This window comes from Rana temporaria, chromosome 3, assembly GCF_905171775.1.
Source record: "Rana temporaria chromosome 3, aRanTem1.1, whole genome shotgun sequence".
Lineage (NCBI taxonomy): Eukaryota > Metazoa > Chordata > Amphibia > Anura > Ranidae > Rana > Rana temporaria.
This window is the reverse complement of record NC_053491.1, coordinates 466897594-466915662: the sequence shown is the minus strand read 5'-3', so window position 1 is coordinate 466915662 and position 18069 is coordinate 466897594. Positions and strand designations below refer to the sequence as shown.

The following is an 18069-nucleotide window of genomic DNA, read 5'->3' as shown; positions in this document are numbered from 1 at the left end:
CACCCCAAGCACCAAAGTCAAAAGTCTCTGAGTCATCTTCGATTCTGAAATGTCGATGGATGCACAAATAGGATCAGTAGTCAGCGGATCCTACCATCTCCTCCGACTGCTGCGTAGACTCATCCCCTTCATCCCAGAAGAAGACATATCAGTAGTTGTTGGAACTATCATCAATTCCCGGCTCGACTACGCAAACTCCCTCTATATTGGACTACCTAAATATCAGATATCGCGTCTACAAGTCATCCAGAACCCGGCAGCTAGACTGGTAACGGGGAAAAAACCCTGGGAATCCATCACCCCTTCATTGGCTAACTGTAAAGGATCGGGTCACATTCAAGACCCTCTGTCTTACCCACAAGTGCGCACAAGGAAACGCTCCTCAATACTTGTGCGAGAAAATAAAGCATTACACCCCCAATCGAACTCTCCGATCAACAAGGCAAACAAGATTCAAGACAAGATCATTCAAGGAATTGTCTAAGGAACTGTCCAGCATTCCAGGTGGCTCAGCAAGCAGAGACACAACCAGACGCACCAGAGGTCCCAGGTTCAAGCCCAGGTCCTAACAATATCTGCCCAAATAACATCTGGGGCAGGCACATGGGCGCCAAAGGCAGGTAAACCCAGCAACAAGACAACATTGCTTGGGCGGATATCTTGGCTGTTATGCCTCTCGGAGCTCTGTACAGAGAGAACGATCTCTATGCTTCTCATCTCTGCAAAGCAGGGATTGGAAACTTAGAGATCTAGTAATAAAAGCAGCACACATTACACATAGTTTAGGCATATATTTAACCCCTTGATCTCCCTAAATGTTAACCCAGGTCAGTGTTATTAGTACAGTACAGTGACAGTGTATAATATTATCACTGATCTCTGTATTAATGTCAGAGAGGCAGTTCCCCTCAGCGTCATTTAGTGTCAGAGTGTCTGCCGCACTATCGCAGTCCCATTATAAGTCGCTAATCACCGCCATTAGTAGTATACTTATCTGGGACTTCATTTTGATACACCTTTCTTAGTCTCAGGTCACTCATCTAATAACCAGTTATAAAGAGCATTGCAGTGTAAAACAGTTTTAGTTATAACAAATTTGACTTAATCCTTTTTTTTTTTTTTTACAGGAAAACATTGCTGTATTGCATGATTATAGAGGTAGGAGCACATTATTATTATTATAATACAGGACTTATATTGCGCCAACAGTTTTCGCAGTGCAACACTATAAAGGGTGACAGTACAATTACAATACAGAAGGAATAGGAGGGCTCTGCTCATGGAGCTTACAATCTAAAGGGAGGAGGAGGTGGTACAAAAAGGTAATAGCTGTAGGGGATGATCTGATGGAGGTGACTTGGGTACAGTTCTTAGGTGGAGGAAGTGGGTAGGCTTCCCTAAATAAGTGAGTTTTCAAGGATCGCCTAAAGACAGACAGGGTGGGAGCTGATGGATGTACCGGGGCAGGGAGTTCCAGAGAATGGGAGAGGCTCTGGGGAAGTCATGGAGGCGATCATGGGAGGAGGAAACAAGGGAGCCAGAGAGCAGGAGGTCCTGGGAGGAGCGAAGGGAACGATTTGGGTGATATATGCAGATGAGGTTGGTGATGTAGCTTGGGGCGATGTTGTGGGTGGCTTTGTATGTTGTGGTTAGTATTTCGAATTTTATACAGTGAGGTGGGGGTAGCCAGTGAAGGGATTGGCAGCAGGGGAGCCAACCACCAGTAAATTTACTGACAGTTTGTAAAAATCTGTGTTTTTTTTTTTTTACAACTGCCAGTAAATCATAGGGGCTGATAATTTTCTTTACACTTTACACTTTTTAAGTGTAAATCAAGCAAATTACTTTGTTATAGGTATTGTCAGTGTTTCCATATCATGTTTATACTGTTCAAATATTTGCTGTGTTAGTTTTCAATAGGAGTTCTGTAATTTCTCAGGTTGTCAGTAAATAAATGTGCTCCGCCAGTAAATTTTCCATGTTTTGTCAGTATAAAATGCTGCAGGAGGTTGGCAACCCTGATTGGCAGAGAGGAGCAGCAGTCACGGATTGGTTAGTGAGGTGTATTAGTCTAGCAGCAGCATTCATAATAGACTGAAGGGGGACAGCCTGTGTTATGCCGCGTACACACCATCACTTTATGTGATGAAAAAAAACAACGTTTTTAAAAACGTCACTTTAAATGACCGGGTGTGGGGGAAAACATCGTTTTATGTCTTGTGAAAAACGACAAAAAAAAATTGAAGCATGCTTCAATTTTATGTGTCGTTTTTCAAAACGTCGTTTTTTTACTTCACAGAAATTGACCGTGTGTAGCAAAAAACGACGTTTAAAACAACGTTTTTACACCCGCGCATACCCAGAAGCTAGTTATGAAGCGAGCTTCAATGGAAAAACATGGTGAACGTAACCTCGCTTTGAATGAATGAAAAAATGAATGAAAAACGTATATAGCGCGGCACATGCGAACCAAATCGCCTCTGGGCGCTTGTTGTTCCTGTCTCCTTTGATATCAAAAGAGATGAGTTTTGATCTTACTCATGAACGCTAAGTGATTTTCCTCCAACCGAATGCTGGTTGGTAAAGCGTTCCATAATCTGGGACCCTGGACCGCGAATCTTCTTTCTCCTTTGGACTTGTAATTGGCTTTTGGTATTTGGAGCAAATTTTGGTTGGTGGATCGCAGAACGCGATTGGAGTTGTGAGCTTTTATTTTTTCGCATAGATAATGGGGAGCATTCCCATGGATACATCTATGCGTTAGACAGAGTGCTTTAAAAACAATTCTGTCTTTAATTGGCAACCAATGAAGGGCTCTCAGTGAAGGGGAGATTGATTCCCAGGGTTTTTTCCCAGTCACTAGTCTGGCAGTCGTATTTTGAACGACTTGCAGACGAGCGATTTGGTACTTTGGGAGTCCGAGGTAAAGGGCGTTTGCATAATCCAATCTGGAGTTTACAATTGCTCCCACCACGGCCGATATGTCTTCTTTCGGAATGAAAGGAGTGAGTTTGCGTAGTAGGCGCAGCAGATGGTGAGATCCGCTGACTACTGACCCTATTTGTGCGTCCATTGTCATGTAGGAGTCGAAGATGACCCCGAGACTTTTGACTTTGGCGCTAGGGGTGATGATTTTGCCCAAAATGGGCGGAGGTATCCAGGTTGTTGCAGGTTGATTCCTACGCTTGGCGTGAAACAGGAGAAGTTCTGTTTTCGCTCCGTTGAGTTTAAGATAACTCTTTGTCATCCAATTATCTATCGAAGAGAGGCATGTCGCTAGATTGAGATGGTGATCCTTTTTGTTGCAAATGCGGAAATACAGTTGCGTGTCATCTGCATATGAGTGATAAAGCAGTTTTTGGCTGCTGATGATTTAAAAAAGAGGACGAAGATAGATGTTGAACAGCACTGGCGATAGAGGCGATCCTTGAGGGACTCCGTACGATACCGTGCGTTTCTCAGAGGTGAAAGGTCCCAATTTCACGGTTTGTGATCGGTTTTCCAAAAAAGAGGAGAACCAAGGTAAATCACCTTCTGCGACTTTGGCTATGTCAGCTAACCGAGTCAGTAACAGTTTGTGGTCTACAGTGTCGAAGGCAGCGCTCAGGTCCAGTAGAACCAGGAGACAAGATTCTCCTTCGTCTGCAGCCTCGAGAGCGTCGTCCCATATTTTGAGCAATGCTGTTTCCGTACTGTGTCCGGGGCGGAAACCCGATTGAAATGGGTCAAGTAGGTTATGGGTATCTAGATGCTGTTGCAGCTGTTGTACCACTACTTTCTCCATTATCTTGGAGAGGACGTTTAGGCCTGTTATGGGACGGCGATGAAGTGGGTCCTTGGGGTCTAGGGTGGGTTTCAAGATGGGTTGAATTATGCCCTCCTTCAACTGGGAGGGCCCTATACCTTCCTTGAAGGACTGATTTATAAGCTGCGTGATAGGAGGTGCCAAGATGTCGGCGCATTCCTTCAGCAGTTTGGTGGGAATGATATCATTTGGCGCTGTGCTGTTTCGCAAAGTACCGATGATATTTTTAGTGGCATCGATGGAGATCGGTTCTAGAGTGAACTTTCCTAATTGTGGTGAATTTCTGTGGGTATTATGTGAATGATTGCAGGGGGGTTGAGGGGGGTATTGTTTTGTTGAATGCTTTCCCGGATTCCCTCAATTTTATTAATGAAGTAATCCGATAATTCATTGCAGAACTCTTGGGTGTCTGAATTGGGGGCTTCAAGACAGACGGTATTCATGGTCTGAGTGACCACCTTGAAGAGTTCGCGGGGGTGGTTTAGGGCGCTGTTGATAGCCTTGGAAAAATAATTTTTCTTGGCTATGAAAATTTCTTTATGGTATTTTCTTGTTATAGCCTTGTAGATGATGAGGTTTCCTTCTGAAGCGTTTCTTTTCCAGGCGGCTTCCGCCCTTCTGCGCTCTTGCTTCAGTAACGATAGCTGGTTGTTGAACCAGCTAGAGGTGTTTTTCCGGATGCAGGTTTTTCGTTTCGGCGCTATTAAGTCGGCTGACTGTAATAGGGCTGCATTTATGCCATTCAGAGTTTCTGAGACCGTTTGGTGTGGTTGGATTGTCTTTATTTTTTTCCTTAATGTGGTTTTGAAGAGTTCCGAGTGGAGCTTCTTCTGACATCTAGTTCAGTGTGTTGTCACTGGTTTTGATGTTTTTGTTAAGGGGGGGATTTTGGAAATAATGAATTTAATTGCATCGTGGTCTGTCCATGGCAACGGTTCATTTTCCAAGACGTTTATTTCCAGATCTTGTCTGAAAATAAGATCGAGCGTGTGACCTGAAGTATGTGTGGGCCCACATACTAATTGCTGTAGCCCTAATCCTTCCAGGTGGTCAATACAGGCGTCGGCAACGGGGTCTTGTGAGGAGTTGGCCCAAAGGTTGAAATCCCCGAGCAGCAAAAGGTGTTTGCTGTTAAGGGTGTAAGTGGAGATAAACTCCGTTAATGATGGCAGAAGCTGCGATTTTGGGACAGGCGGTCTGTAGCAGAGTAGAATACGGACGGTCTCCTGGAGATTTGTTTGTAGTTGTAGAGTAAGGGTTTTCATGAATGGAAGGGGGTTTTGAAGGGCTGGTTTAGTGATCGCAAGATGATTCTTGTGAATCACTGCCAGGCCTCCTCCTCTTTGCCCTATTCTGTTTTCAGTTATGATACGATAGTTTGTTGGCACCAATTCTCCGAGAATGGTGCTACAGTCGGCTGTGAGCCAGCTCTCTGTAATGAATAGACAGTCTAAATCGTATTGTAGAATGAAATCGTGGATTTCTAGTCAGTGTTTTACCGCCGATCTTGTGTTAATCAAAGCACATAATATGTGCTTAGGCTTGGGTAAATGGCTGAAATTCTTGACAGTCGATCGTCGATCGATTTTCAACAATCGCTCAATTCTTAGGGCGCTTTTGGTGATGGCAGGTAGTATTGCGGCAAAACGCCTCAGACCCCATATGGTTTTCGCGGAATACTGCAACTTAACCATGGTCGCCAAACACCATGTGGGGGGGAGGTTTATTAGGGGTGATGGAGGGGAGATTAACTTAATCCTCCCTCCTGGCTTGGTCCAGAGGAAGGCAAAAAACCCAGGCCGAGCTGTGCCAAACTGCTGCGGCAGGGGAAAAAATTCCTTCCTGACCCCCCGAGAGGCGATCGGGCAAAGCCCTGGATCAAGTCCTGCTTGTATTGAGAGGGGGGGGGGGTGATGAGGGGCACCCTTGTTGCTGGTTGTAGCAGATGGTGACTGATCAGGCAGCAGGAACCAGGCTGGGAGCTGCCTGTTGGGTGAATTGGTTCTGCTGTGGAGGCCTTGATCGCTGGCTAGGAAGAGCGCGGAGAAAGCGCAGGTATCCTTCTGGGGCCGGGGGGGGTTTCAGGGTGGTCTTGGCTGATATTGCCGGGTGTGGGAGGCGGCACGCCGCTAGGCCGCTGGTGAAGCCGCGGTCTTTCCTAGATCGTGGCTGCCGCGGCTCTCCACATGCCGTCGCGGATAGGTGCGGAAAATGGCAGGAAGTTGCGGCGGGGAGGTGGTGGGGGGATCCCTTGGTTATGGATGGTGATGTGGGGTTCTAGCAGAGGGGGTAAGGAGAAGGGGAGAGCCGTACTAGTCGGGCTTCTTCGGCGGCCTGTCCTGAAAAGGACGACCGCCAACGATCCCAATACATGGCCCTGAGAGCAGGCTTACCTGTGGTCTTCCCTGGAGAGGGGGCGAAGGGGGGAGCCTGGGGACGTCAGGGTAGGCCGGGGGGAAGCCAGGTAGTAAGTCTCTGCGAAGGAGAGCTGGAAAGCTGGAGAGCAGACAGCAGTGTCAGGGGGGGGGGGGAACAGAGGCTGGAGCTGAGGTGTAAACCCTGCCTGTCTGGCTCCAGGAGCCGTACGTCCTACTGCTAGGATACGCACGCCGATTACTGCTGGAGCTCAGTTCTAGCCCTGGGGAGGAGTCACTCTTTCAGACTCAATCCTGGAGAGCAGGAGAAGCTGTAGGGTTTGCTTTGCTAGAGCATTGTGAAAAAACGATGGTTTGTAGTTGAAAATTGAAGTTTTAAAAACGTTGTTTTTTACTTCACAGAAAATTTCGTTTTTTTTTTTCATCACATAAAGTGATGGTGTGTATGCGGCATAAGAGTTAGGCAGATGAGGAGAGAGTTGCAGTAGTCGAGGTGAGAAATAACCAAGGAGTGAATAAGTTGTTTTGTCATATCATTAGGAAGGGGCAAATGCTGGAAATGTTGTGCAAGATTTAGCCAGTGATTGGATGGGTCAGAGTCTAGGATTACCACCCAGCACCTTGGCATGTGAGGGGGGACCAATGGATGTGACAAAGAAGTGACAGGTGGATGTAATAACATGAAGTATACAGTTGCCTGAAGGGATCATCTCAAAACATCAACTGGAACGGTAAGTAAATGGATACTCTTACCGAAAGGTGTGAACTCCACTGTTAGTATTAACAGCAAGTCTGGAGTCCACACCTTTCGGTAAGAGTATCCATTTACTTACCGTTCCAGTTGATGTTTTGAGATGATCCCTTCAGGCAACTGTATACTTCATGTTATTACATCCACCTGTCACTTCTTTGTTGGACTGTGAATTTATTTATGCACTGGTGTGTTTCAGCCATCCACCCAGTATTATGAGCTTTTGAGACTCAGGCTCTCACATGGACTTTATTTATATACATCTTTGTATATTCATCATTTGTGTTTACCATCATTGATCACAATTTATTAGCGCTGCACTTTTGTTTCACTATTGCTTTATACTTTGTTTGTGTGCTGGCAGCTTTTTCACTGAATTTTTTTGGTTTAGCGCAGTTTTTTCCCCCTTTTTCTTCAATATTTTTTACTTGTTGCTATAATAAATATCCCCAAAAAGGATATATAAAAAAAAAAAAACTTTCCCTCAGTTTAGACCGATATGTATTCTACATATTTTTGGTAAAAAAAAAACCTCAATAAGCGTTTATTGATTGGTTTGCGCAAAATTTATAGCGTCTACCAAATAGGGGATTAGTTTTATTGCATATTTATTAATATTTTTTTTTTCTAGTAATGGTGGCGGATCAGTGATTTTTATCGTGACGGCGACATAATGGCGGACACATCGGACACTTTTGACATTATTTTGGGACCATTGTAATTTTTACAGTGAACAGTGCTAAAAAAAAATGCACTGGTTACTGTAAAAATTACACTGCCGTGAAGAGGTTAACACTGATATGTCACTCAGTAATTTACTAATGTAGCTCCACCCCTGTCAGGGCCGCTTAAAGATAATTGACCCCGAGGATTGCCCTGAACCTTTCAAGTCTCCAGAAACCTCTGGCACCCTTGGTTCACACCTAAACCGGCCACGGATCGCACAGGAACGCTGTGCGTCCCTGTTCTCGGTTTCAGGGATGAATCAGGGACGAATCTTTGCCTGAATACGGCCCTGAAACGGAGCCAAAGACGCACAGTGTTTCTGTGCAGTGTGCTCCGCAGCCGCCCTAGAGATATGTGAACCGGCTCCATAGAGAGCCAATCACATTCTCCTGCTATGAGGATTGGATGTGGGGAAATCTGCATACAATTCGCATAGATGTGAACCCAGCCTCAGACATTTCTAAATAGTAAACAAAATGCAATTGTACAGACACCAAACTGCAATAGATTAACCACTTCAGCCCTGGAAGGATTTTCCCCCTTAATGACCGGGCCATTTTTTGCGATCCGGCATTGCGTCGCTTTAACTGACAATTGTGCGGTCGTGTGACGCTGTACCCAAACAAAAACCTACGTTAGGCTTACCGGTAACGGTATTTCTATGAACCTTCCAGGACGGCACCCGAGAGATGATGGCTCCTCCCTGCAGGAAACACAATCACATGACAGTTTGAAAAGCCCCACCCTTCCACTTGCTCCCCAGTATGTAATAGAGTAATTCTGAACTGGTTCACAAGGGACGTAGTCCTTATAGGTACTTACCTTTTCCCTCCACATAGGGCGGGAAGTAGGCCTGCCGTCCTGGAAGGTTCATAGAAATACCGTTACCGGTAAGCCTAACGTAGGTTTTCTCTTATCACCTTCCAGGACGGCACCCGAGAGGATAATCAAGTATACACAGGCATTCCTTCAGGGTGGGACCACAGCTTGTAGAACCTTTCGACCAAAGGCTAAGTCTTGCTGTGACAACATTTCCACACGATAGTGCTTCAGGAATGTGTGATGGCTGGACCAGGTAGCCGCGCTGCGGATTTGTTCCCAGGAGGCCCCTGCTTTCTCAGCCCAGGAAGTTGCCAAGGATCTAGTAGAGTGAGCCTTGATTTTACTGGGAGCAGTCGCTCCTGTGCATACATAGGCTATGGATATAGCCTCTCTAATCCATCTTGAGACTGAGACCTTTGATGCCTGCAGTCCCTTCCTGGGCCCAGCATGTAGAACTAATAGGTGATTGGATCTCCTAAAACTCTTAGTTCTCTCTAGGTAGGTGAGAAGACACCTTCTTACGTCTAAAAAATGAAATTTCTTTTCTTTTTCGTTCTTTGGTTCAGAACAAAAGGACGGCAATATTATGTCTTGCGTCCTACTAAATAAGGATGCCACTTTAGGTAAATACAGGGGGTCTGCTCTAAGAGTGATCCTATCTGCCTGTATTCTCAGGAAGGGTTCTTTCATGGATAGCGCCTGCAAATCCCCTACCCTCCTGGCCGAAGTAATTGCTAACAAAAAAGTCAATTTTAAGGTTAGAAACTTAAGGGAAACCTCTTCCAGAGGTTCAAATGGGTGTATAGATAACGCCACTAACACCCTAATTAAGTCCCAAGGCGGACAACTATGTTTCTGGACTGGAGAAACCCTTTCTCTAGCCAGCAAAAAACGTCTAATAAGGTCCTCTTTGGCCAATCTTTTGTCAAGATAGACTGAGAGGGCCGCTATCTGGACCCGAAGGGTACTAACTTTTAATCCCATGTCTACCCCATCCTGGAGGAAGTCCAGGATAACCGGGATAGAGGTTGAGGATACCTGTCTTTTCTTACCCCAGGAACAGAAGGTTTTCCACACTTTAAGATAAATCTTTTGAGTTACTGATTTTCTGCTCATGAGGAGAGTACTAATGACTTTCTCTGAGCAGCCTTTGCGTTCTAAGATCTGGCGCTCACTAACCAGGCCGCTAGCTGAAAGAATTTCGGCTTGGGGTGAAGTACTGGGCCCTGCCTGAGGAGATCTGCCCTGTACGGGAGTTTTATTGGTTCCCCTATCGCCATGGATCTTAGGTTTGCAAACCAAGTTCTTCTTGGCCACCATGGTGCTATCAGAAGAATCTGGCCTGGAGACCTGCTGAGATTTTGAAGGACTCGCGGAATAAGCACCACCGGCGGGAAAGCATAGGCCAGCCCGAAGTCCCAGGTTTGGGATAGTGCGTCCAAACCCTCCGACTGTGGTTCCCTGGAAATCGAGAAATACCTTCCCACCTTCCTGTTTTGTCGGTTGGCAAATAGGTCTATCTCTGGATTTCCGAAGATCTGGACCAGAGTTTGAAAGACCTCTGGGTTCAGTTCCCATTCTTCCTGCCTCAACTGGTAACGGCTGAGGAAGTCTGCTTTTGTATTGTTTGTCCCCTTTATGTGTAAGGCTGAAATAGAGACTACTCTTCCTTCTGCCCATTCCAAGATCTCCTTGGATAGTTCTAGTAGGGGACTGGATCTGGTCCCTCCCTGGTGACCTAGGTACGCTACCACTGTGGAGTTGTCGGAGCTTACTTGGACTTCTCTGCCCCTGATGTCTTCCTGGAAGGCTATTAGGGCTTCCCCCACTGCTCTGAGTTCCCTGTAGTTGGATGACCTGCGAGCTAGTGAGCTGTCCCATTGCCCCTGAGCTTTTTTCTTTTCCAGGTGGGCGCCCCACCCCCAGGAACTGGCATCGGTGGTAACCTTCACTGGATTCCACTGTGCCCATGGTCGCCCTTCCTTCAGGTTTTGGTGAAACGTCCACCACTCCAGGGAGGTCAGGACCTGGGGGGTGAGCAGAATGTCCTGGTCTAAGGACTCCCTCTTTCTGTCCCATGAGGACAGGAAGAAGAAATGCAGTGTCCTGGCATGAAGCTGGGCCCAGACCACTGCTGGAATGCTGGCTGACATAAGGCCTAAGACTCTCAGAACATTTCTTCTGGAGAGTCTGGGGTTCTTTTTTAGGTCCCCTGCCGCTGAGGCTAGCCTTAACACCTTGTCTTCTGGTAGGAAGAGCTTCTGCCGCCGAGTGTCCACTATATATCCCAGGAAGGTCTTGACCTGCTCTGGTTTGAGGGAGGATTTTTCTTTGTTGACTATCCACCCTAGACTCTCCAGGACTGCTATTACCCTGTTGGCGTCCAACGAGACCTGAATGGCAGACTTTCCTGATATCAGTAAGTCGTCCAGATAGGGTATACGGGATATGCCCTGTAGGTGTAGGAATGCTGTTGCTTCCGCTAGGATCTTCGTAAATATCCTTGGGCTGGAAGTTAGCCCAAATGGTAGCGCCCTGAACTGCCAGTGGAGGATTTCTCCTTCCACTACGACCGCAAACCTCAGGTATGCCTGGTGATCCACGTGAATTGGCACGTGAAGGTAGGCATCCTTGAGGTCTAGGGTCACCATGAAGGCTACCTTCATGAGGTTCTTTCTTACCGAATAGATACTTTCCATAGTGAATTTTTTGTATTCCAGAAACTTGTTCAGGTTTCTCAGATTCACTATTAAACGGTATTTTCCTGAAGGTTTGCGAACTACGAATACATGGGAATAAAATCCCCGGTATTGCTGATCCTTTGGTACCGGCACTATCACTAGTTGTTCTGCTAACTCCCTTATGCCCTGTAAGAGGGCAGACCTCTTCAGGGCATCCCTGGGAAGATGTGTAAGTGTGACCGTAGAGGGGGGTGTCGTCAGGAATTCTAGACGATAGCCCTTTTGAATTATTAGGCGAATGTAAGGACTGTTCGAAATTCTCTCCCATTGGGGAAGGAATTGGGACAGTCGACCCCCCACTTTGATCTCGGCGTCACTTGGATTGTTTGTCGCCGGCTTTGGGAGGAGGGAAAAGCAGGTTGTTCCTCTTATTCCCCTTACCAAAGTTCCAGCGCCTGTAAGGTTCCTTTTTGGCTTTCTGTTTACCCTGCCCCTGGGGGCCTCGAAAAGTTTTTTTGAAAACTTCTTTTTTGGGTTTAACCGGAAATTTTTTGCCTTTTTCTGATGACCTGGCCAGGACATCATCTAGGTCTTTGCCAAACAACAGGGAACCCTGAAAGGGGATGCCACATAATTTACCTTTGGATGTTGCATCTCCCTCCCAGGCTTTAATCCAAACAGCCCTCCTGGCTGAGTTAATGAGGGCTGCTGTTTTAGCTGACGCTCGTGCAGATTCTATTGCTGCATCTGCTAGGTAAGCAATCGCTTTCCTTATCACTGAAAGTGATTCAACCACTTCTTCTGCGTCAGTGTTCTGAGCCAGGTGCTCGGTGAGCGTTTCCACTAATGTGTCGGTGTTCCTAGCTACGCATGCTGCTGCTAGAGCTGGACTCAGTGCTGCTGAGTTGGCCTCCCAAGCTTTTCTGAGGAGAGATTCTGCTCTACGGTCCATCAAATCCTTGATGTTACCAGCATCCTCAAAGGAGAGATCAGACAGTTTAGTGACTTGCGACAGAGCCGCATCAAGTCTGGGGAGTTTAAAAAAGACCTCCTCGTCCTCCTGGGAGAAGGGAAACCTTCTTTTCCAGGTTTTTTGTTTGGTTATCCTCCTTTCGGGATCTCTCCACTCCTGTAGGACCAATTCCTTAAGGGACTGGTGTAGGGAAAACACCTTAGACTGGGTGTCGCCCAAACCCCTATAGACCTTATCCTGTGCTGATGCTGGTTTAGGGGTCTCTGGGATCTCCTCTGTGGCGTAAATTGCCTGGAGGAGACCCTCCAGATCTTCCACGGCAAAGAGGTGTCTCCTAAGACGTACGTCTTCCTGAGACTGACTAATGGAGTCCCTGTCTACCTCTCCTGAGCTGTGCCGAGACCTGGGTAAGCTCGCTACCTCACTTTCTTCACCCTCTATCTCACCCAGAGGGGGAATTTGTGGTGATGTGAAGAAGCCACTCGGGCCCCTAGAAAAGGGGTTTTCTTGAGAGGAAGTGCCTTCCCTGGGGGTAAGATCCTCTGTCCCGGTCTGACCTGTCTGACCAGCTGCCTCCCGGAAAGCTTTTACTGTTGCTAACATTTCTGTTTGCATGGATGTAAGAAAGTTCTTCATCATTGCAGCAGCCTCTTTCCCTGCTAAGGTATTAATACACTTGTAGCAGAAAGGTTTAGAGTAAGATTTGGGGAGCTTCTCTCTACAATTCCCACATTTCTTAGAGGAACTATGCCCTGTAGTGGCAGGAGACTGAGCTGAGGCCTCCTGGGCTCCGCTGGGGGATTCTGAAAGACATGAGGTATACACACATTACTCTGTCTTTTTTCCCTCAAGACTGCTGGCTGTACTGGGGAGGAGAGAAAGCAGACGAGAAGAAGGGCCAGATCCTGCACTGGTCGTTCCCTAAAAGTTTGGGAAATCTTCACTGCTTCCCTCCTCCCTTTCCAGGGGGATTCGTACTCACCGACCCCCGACCTGGATCTGCCAGCGGTCGCATCTGTCTTTCCGTCCTCTTCCATGAGGAGGGTGACTCGGTCATGGCTGTCGGTACTCCTGCACGAGTTGTCCACAAGCCGACCTGCCCACCGCCCAGCGCTGTTGCACGTTGCCGACAGGAACTTCCAGGTTACGCCGCCGGGAACCGCCCACTTCCTGTGATGCGGTTCCTGTTCCCAGAATGAGGCCTGGAACGCAGCATTCGAATTTTGAAGACCCGGGAACAGCACTTTCGGATGGCGGTGGTTTCAACAACACTCAGTGATGGCTCACCTCCCCGCAGCTCAGAGCACTGGTGTGTATAGGGGGCGACCTGTGAGTTTGGACTGAAGTCTACAGGTTAGTTCAGCCCTCCCCGGCCTCCCTAAAACCTGTCTCACAGGGGTACCTTTCGACCCTCCCCGGTCTCTAGGTTTTCTTAAAAAAATAAACGTGTCGCTGTGTTCGGAGAAACACAATCAATACTGGGGAGCAAGTGGAAGGGTGGGGCTTTTTAAACTGTCATGTGATTGTGTTTCCTGCAGGGAGGAGCCATCATCTCTCGGGTGCCGTCCTGGAAGGTGATAAGAGAAATGTACGTTCTTTTTTCCCCACAAATTGAGGTTTCTTTTGGTGGTATTTGATCACCTCTGTGGGGTTTTTTTCTGCGCTATAAACAAATAGCGACAATTTAAAAAAAAAAAACTAATTTAGTTTTACTTTTTGCTATAATAACACGTCCAAAAAAATTCATAAAAAAAAAAAATGTATTCATCAGTTTAGGCCGAAATATATTCAACATATTTTTGGTAAAATACATTTTTTTATTTTGTTTACTTTTTTTACTAGTAATGGCGGCGATCAGCGATTTTTTTTTTAAGCGGGACTGCGATATTGCAGGGGACAGATCGGACACGTTTGACACTTTTTTGGGACCATTGACATTTATACAGCGTTTAGAGCTGAAAATAGCCACGGATTACTGTATAAATGTCACTGGTAGGGAAGGGGTTGACACTAGGGGGCGATCAAGGGGGTTAAATGTGTTCCCTGGGTGTGTTCTAACTGTAGGGGGGATGGGCTGCCAGGGACATGACAGAGATAACTGTTTCCGATGACTGTGAACAGTAGATCTCTGACATTTTCGTTTAAATAAAAACAAACATAGAACCCACTTTCCACAGGTTGACATAATCAACACGTGTAGCACCATCTACCATAGGTAGGTGCTAGAAGTGAGGATTTTTGTGGTATCTGTCAGGCAGGCCTGCTCGTTTTTAAACTGGAGGGCAGGTAGTGGTTAGTGTAGCAGTGGGTGTGACCACCTGTCCTTCAGTCCTTGGGCACCTCCCCTGCTTCCAGGGAGAATGTTCTGGAAAAGGGGCAGGGCTGAGGACTGGAGTGGCAGGGAGGAATGGGATTTTATGTGATAGACCGACACAAAGTGGCACATAATTGTGAAGCAGAAGGAAAATGATAAATGATTTTCAATTTTTTTTTACAAATAAATATGTGAAAAGTGTGGCGTGCATTTGTATTCAGCCCCCTTTACTCTGATACCCCATAACTAAAATCTAGTGGAACCAATCGCCTTCAGAACTCACCTAATTAGTAAATAGAGTCTACCTGTGTGTAATTAATCATAGTATAAATACAGCTGTTCTGTGAAGTAAAGAATGGTTTAGATCATGCGTCTTCAAACTACGACCCAGTCATGTCTGTGAATGTCAGTGTGTTACAATGCCTCATGGGATGTGTAGTTCTACAACAGCTGGAGGGCCGTAGTTTGAGAATCCCTGGTTTAGATCAAAGCATTTCATGTGTTAGAATGGCCCAGTCGAAGTCCAGACCTAAATCCAATTGAGAATCTGTGACAAGACTTGAAAATTGCTGTTCACAGACGCTCTCCATCCAATCTGACAGAGCTTGAGATATTTTGCAAAGAAGAATGGGCAAAAATGTCCCTCTCTAGATGTGCAAAGCTGGTAGAGACGTCCCCAAAAAAGACTTGCAGCTGTAAATGCAGCGAAAGGCGGTTCTACAATGTATTGACTCCGGGGGGCGCCATACAAATGTACCCACCACACTTTTCACATATGTATTTCTATCATTTACCATTTTCCTTCCACTTCACAATTATGTGCCACTTTGTGTTGGTCTATCACATAAAATCCCAACAAAATACATTTAAGTTTTTGGTTGGAACGTGACAAAATTTGAACAATTTCAAGGGGTGTGAATACTCCAGCTTGGACCATTATAAATATGTATGCACCTTACCTGGCCAATGCCCATGTAAGCTGGGCACTCCAGTGATCTCCAATTGCTTCTGGGTCCCGCGCTGAACGGCTGCCCTGCTGCTTTCTGAACACAGGAGTTTGGCCGATCGGCATGGGCACCATTCAGAGAATACTTTGCTTTTTCTGAATTAATGCAAAGTGTTCCCTGAATGGATAAGGTGGAGAGACTAATCCAATCAGTGAACACTCAGGCCAGCCGCTTAGCACGGGACACAAAAGCCAGTGCAGATCTCTGGAGTAGAGGTGTCTGTTTCAGTGATTTCCAGCTTCCAGGGGTTTGACCAGGTATGGTGTATGGAAACATTTCAAAGATCTGGAGTAGGACATATAATGTGGTGTAACACAGAGCAGATACTCAGAATCTTTTGTTTTTTTTTTCAGTACTCCTCACCGAGTCCCAGCAGACTCTCTTGGCTATAAATTATATACCCGGCAGATGTTGCTTTTGCTGCCCTGTGCCAGTAGGATACCGGCTGACAGATGCCTCAGAGAACGATGTTATTTTCACAGACTCTATTGATACCAAGAAGAAATCAGTAAATATTACTCCATTTTACGTTGTAATGTATATGTAATATGTATCTGAAACCAAGAAGAAAAATGTATTATGGCGGCGTACCATTCTTCCGTTGCTGTGACTGTACTAGATTTTTTTTCAGGCTTTTTTTTATTATTCTCAACTAATGATCCTGCCAATAATAACACACGTCCCGACCTAGAATGATGAGGCTCACTCACAGTATTGTATCTATGGATCTTTTGTCACTCTTGGACATTTAGCGGTACCCCCATAGGGGCTGCTGGTAGTTGTGGTCCATCTCTCACCCTGCACAGCCAGGCACAGAAATTCCCAGACATCCAACAGTCAAGAAATAGTCCTTGTACTTGTTTGTTTTTATTAGGGGAATCAACTTGGATAGGGTACTTATGGGATGCCCACTTGATTGCAGATAGGATATTAGGGACTGAAACTATATACACCACTGGTATATACACACTTCTCCTCTTCTACCTCCAGCAAAAACCTGCTCCCAGGACCAGCTAGCACTGAATTGCAGGCCTGACACTGGCTCAACCAGACCCAAAGCAAAAATGCCTTTTGCAGGCAGGGACCGCAGGCACCTATGGTGTAGCAAAAATGGTAGTCCTAGTGCTAGCTGTCCCACGTGGCTACTAGGGTGACCACGTGTCCCGCATTTTGCAGGTCTGTCCCGGGCACCTTCATATCAGGACAATACAGTGCCCCGGAATGAAACTGGCACAGCCAGTTAGGTTCACACTACCGCGGGTGGTTGTGGGCAGGGCAGCCATCAGGAATTATGGGGCCCCTTACACAGCTTCAGGCATGGGCCCCCCCGGACCAGAGAACCGCTTGAAATTGAGAAGCGGGGGGGGGGGGGTTGCTGCGAATTGGGACCTTTAACCACTTCAGATCCGCGCTATAGTAAAAATACGTCTGCAGCGCGGACCTGAAGTGCCAAGTGGCCGTTTTTAAACGGCCTGTCGTTTCTCTGCTGGAAGCGCGTCCCCGCGATCGCGCTTCTGCAGAAAACTGTGTTGGCCGTGTCCCTCGGACACAGCCAATCACAGATCGTGCTGAATGGCCAATCACAGCGGCCATTCAGCACTCGATCGAGCCGTCCAATGAGAGATGATCTCAAATGTAAACATATGAGATCATCTCTCATCGCCGGCTTTCTCTCCTTACACACAGACCGCGTGTGAGGAGAGAAAGCCGTTTACAGTGTAAAAAAAACCAGTGAGTGACATAACACTACCCACAGTCCCTGCCAGTGCCACCTTCCAGTGCCACCTTCCAGTGCCATCAGCCAGTGCCAGTGCATTTATCAGAGCCACCTGCCCCTGCCATCAGTGCCACCTGCCCCTGCCATCAGTGCCACCTGCCCCTGCCATCAGTGCCACCTGCCCCTGCCATCAGTGCCACCTGCCCCTGCCATCAGTGCCACCTGCCAAAAGTGCCACCTGCCAAAAGTGCAATCTGCCAGTGCAATCTGCCCGTGCCACCTGCCCGTGCCATCAGTGCCGTCAGCCATCAGTGCCGTCAGCCATCAGTGCCATCAGCCATCAGTGCCACCTGCCGCCAGTGCCACCTGCCCGTGCCACCTGCCCGTGCCATCAGTGCCGTCAGCCATCAGTGCCACCTGCCCGTGCCACCTGCCCGTGCCATCTGCCCGTGCCATCAGTGCCACCTGCCATCAGTGCCACCTGCCGCCAGTGCCACCTGCCGCCAGTGCCACCTGCCGCCAGTGCCATCTGCCCGTGCCACCTGCCATCAGTGCCACCTGCCATCAGTGCTACCTGCCATCAGTGCCATCTGCCATCTGCCCGTGCCATCTGCCAGTCCCATTTGCCGTCAGTGCCACCTGTCAGTGTCATCAGTGCCACGTGCCATCTTTTGTCATGGCTAAAAGATCTTTTTCACTTACGGAGGCATACGAAATTATTGCGGCCGACGAGAGCAACGGGGAGCTCTGCGATTCGGATTCCTCCGCAAGGTCAGACGCCGGATCTGATGTTGACTATGAGCCGATAGTTAGCAGTGAAGAGGAAGAGGAGGAAGAGGGGGAAGATGAGGAAGAGGAGGAAGAGGGGGAAGATGAGGAAGAGGAGGAAGAGGGGGAA

General features: G+C 47.3%; 1 protein-coding gene across 1 annotated transcript in view; it reads left to right on the top strand.

The window, feature by feature from the left end:
- LOC120933579 overlaps positions 1-18069 on the top strand; it is a 52286-nt gene that overhangs the window by 12995 nt on the left and 21222 nt on the right. Inside the window, exons 4-5 of the mRNA XM_040346864.1 lie at positions 1128-1158; positions 15808-15962. Of these exons, the coding sequence (XP_040202798.1) occupies positions 1128-1158; positions 15808-15962 (186 nt within the window). The remainder of the gene's footprint in view (positions 1-1127; positions 1159-15807; positions 15963-18069) is intronic.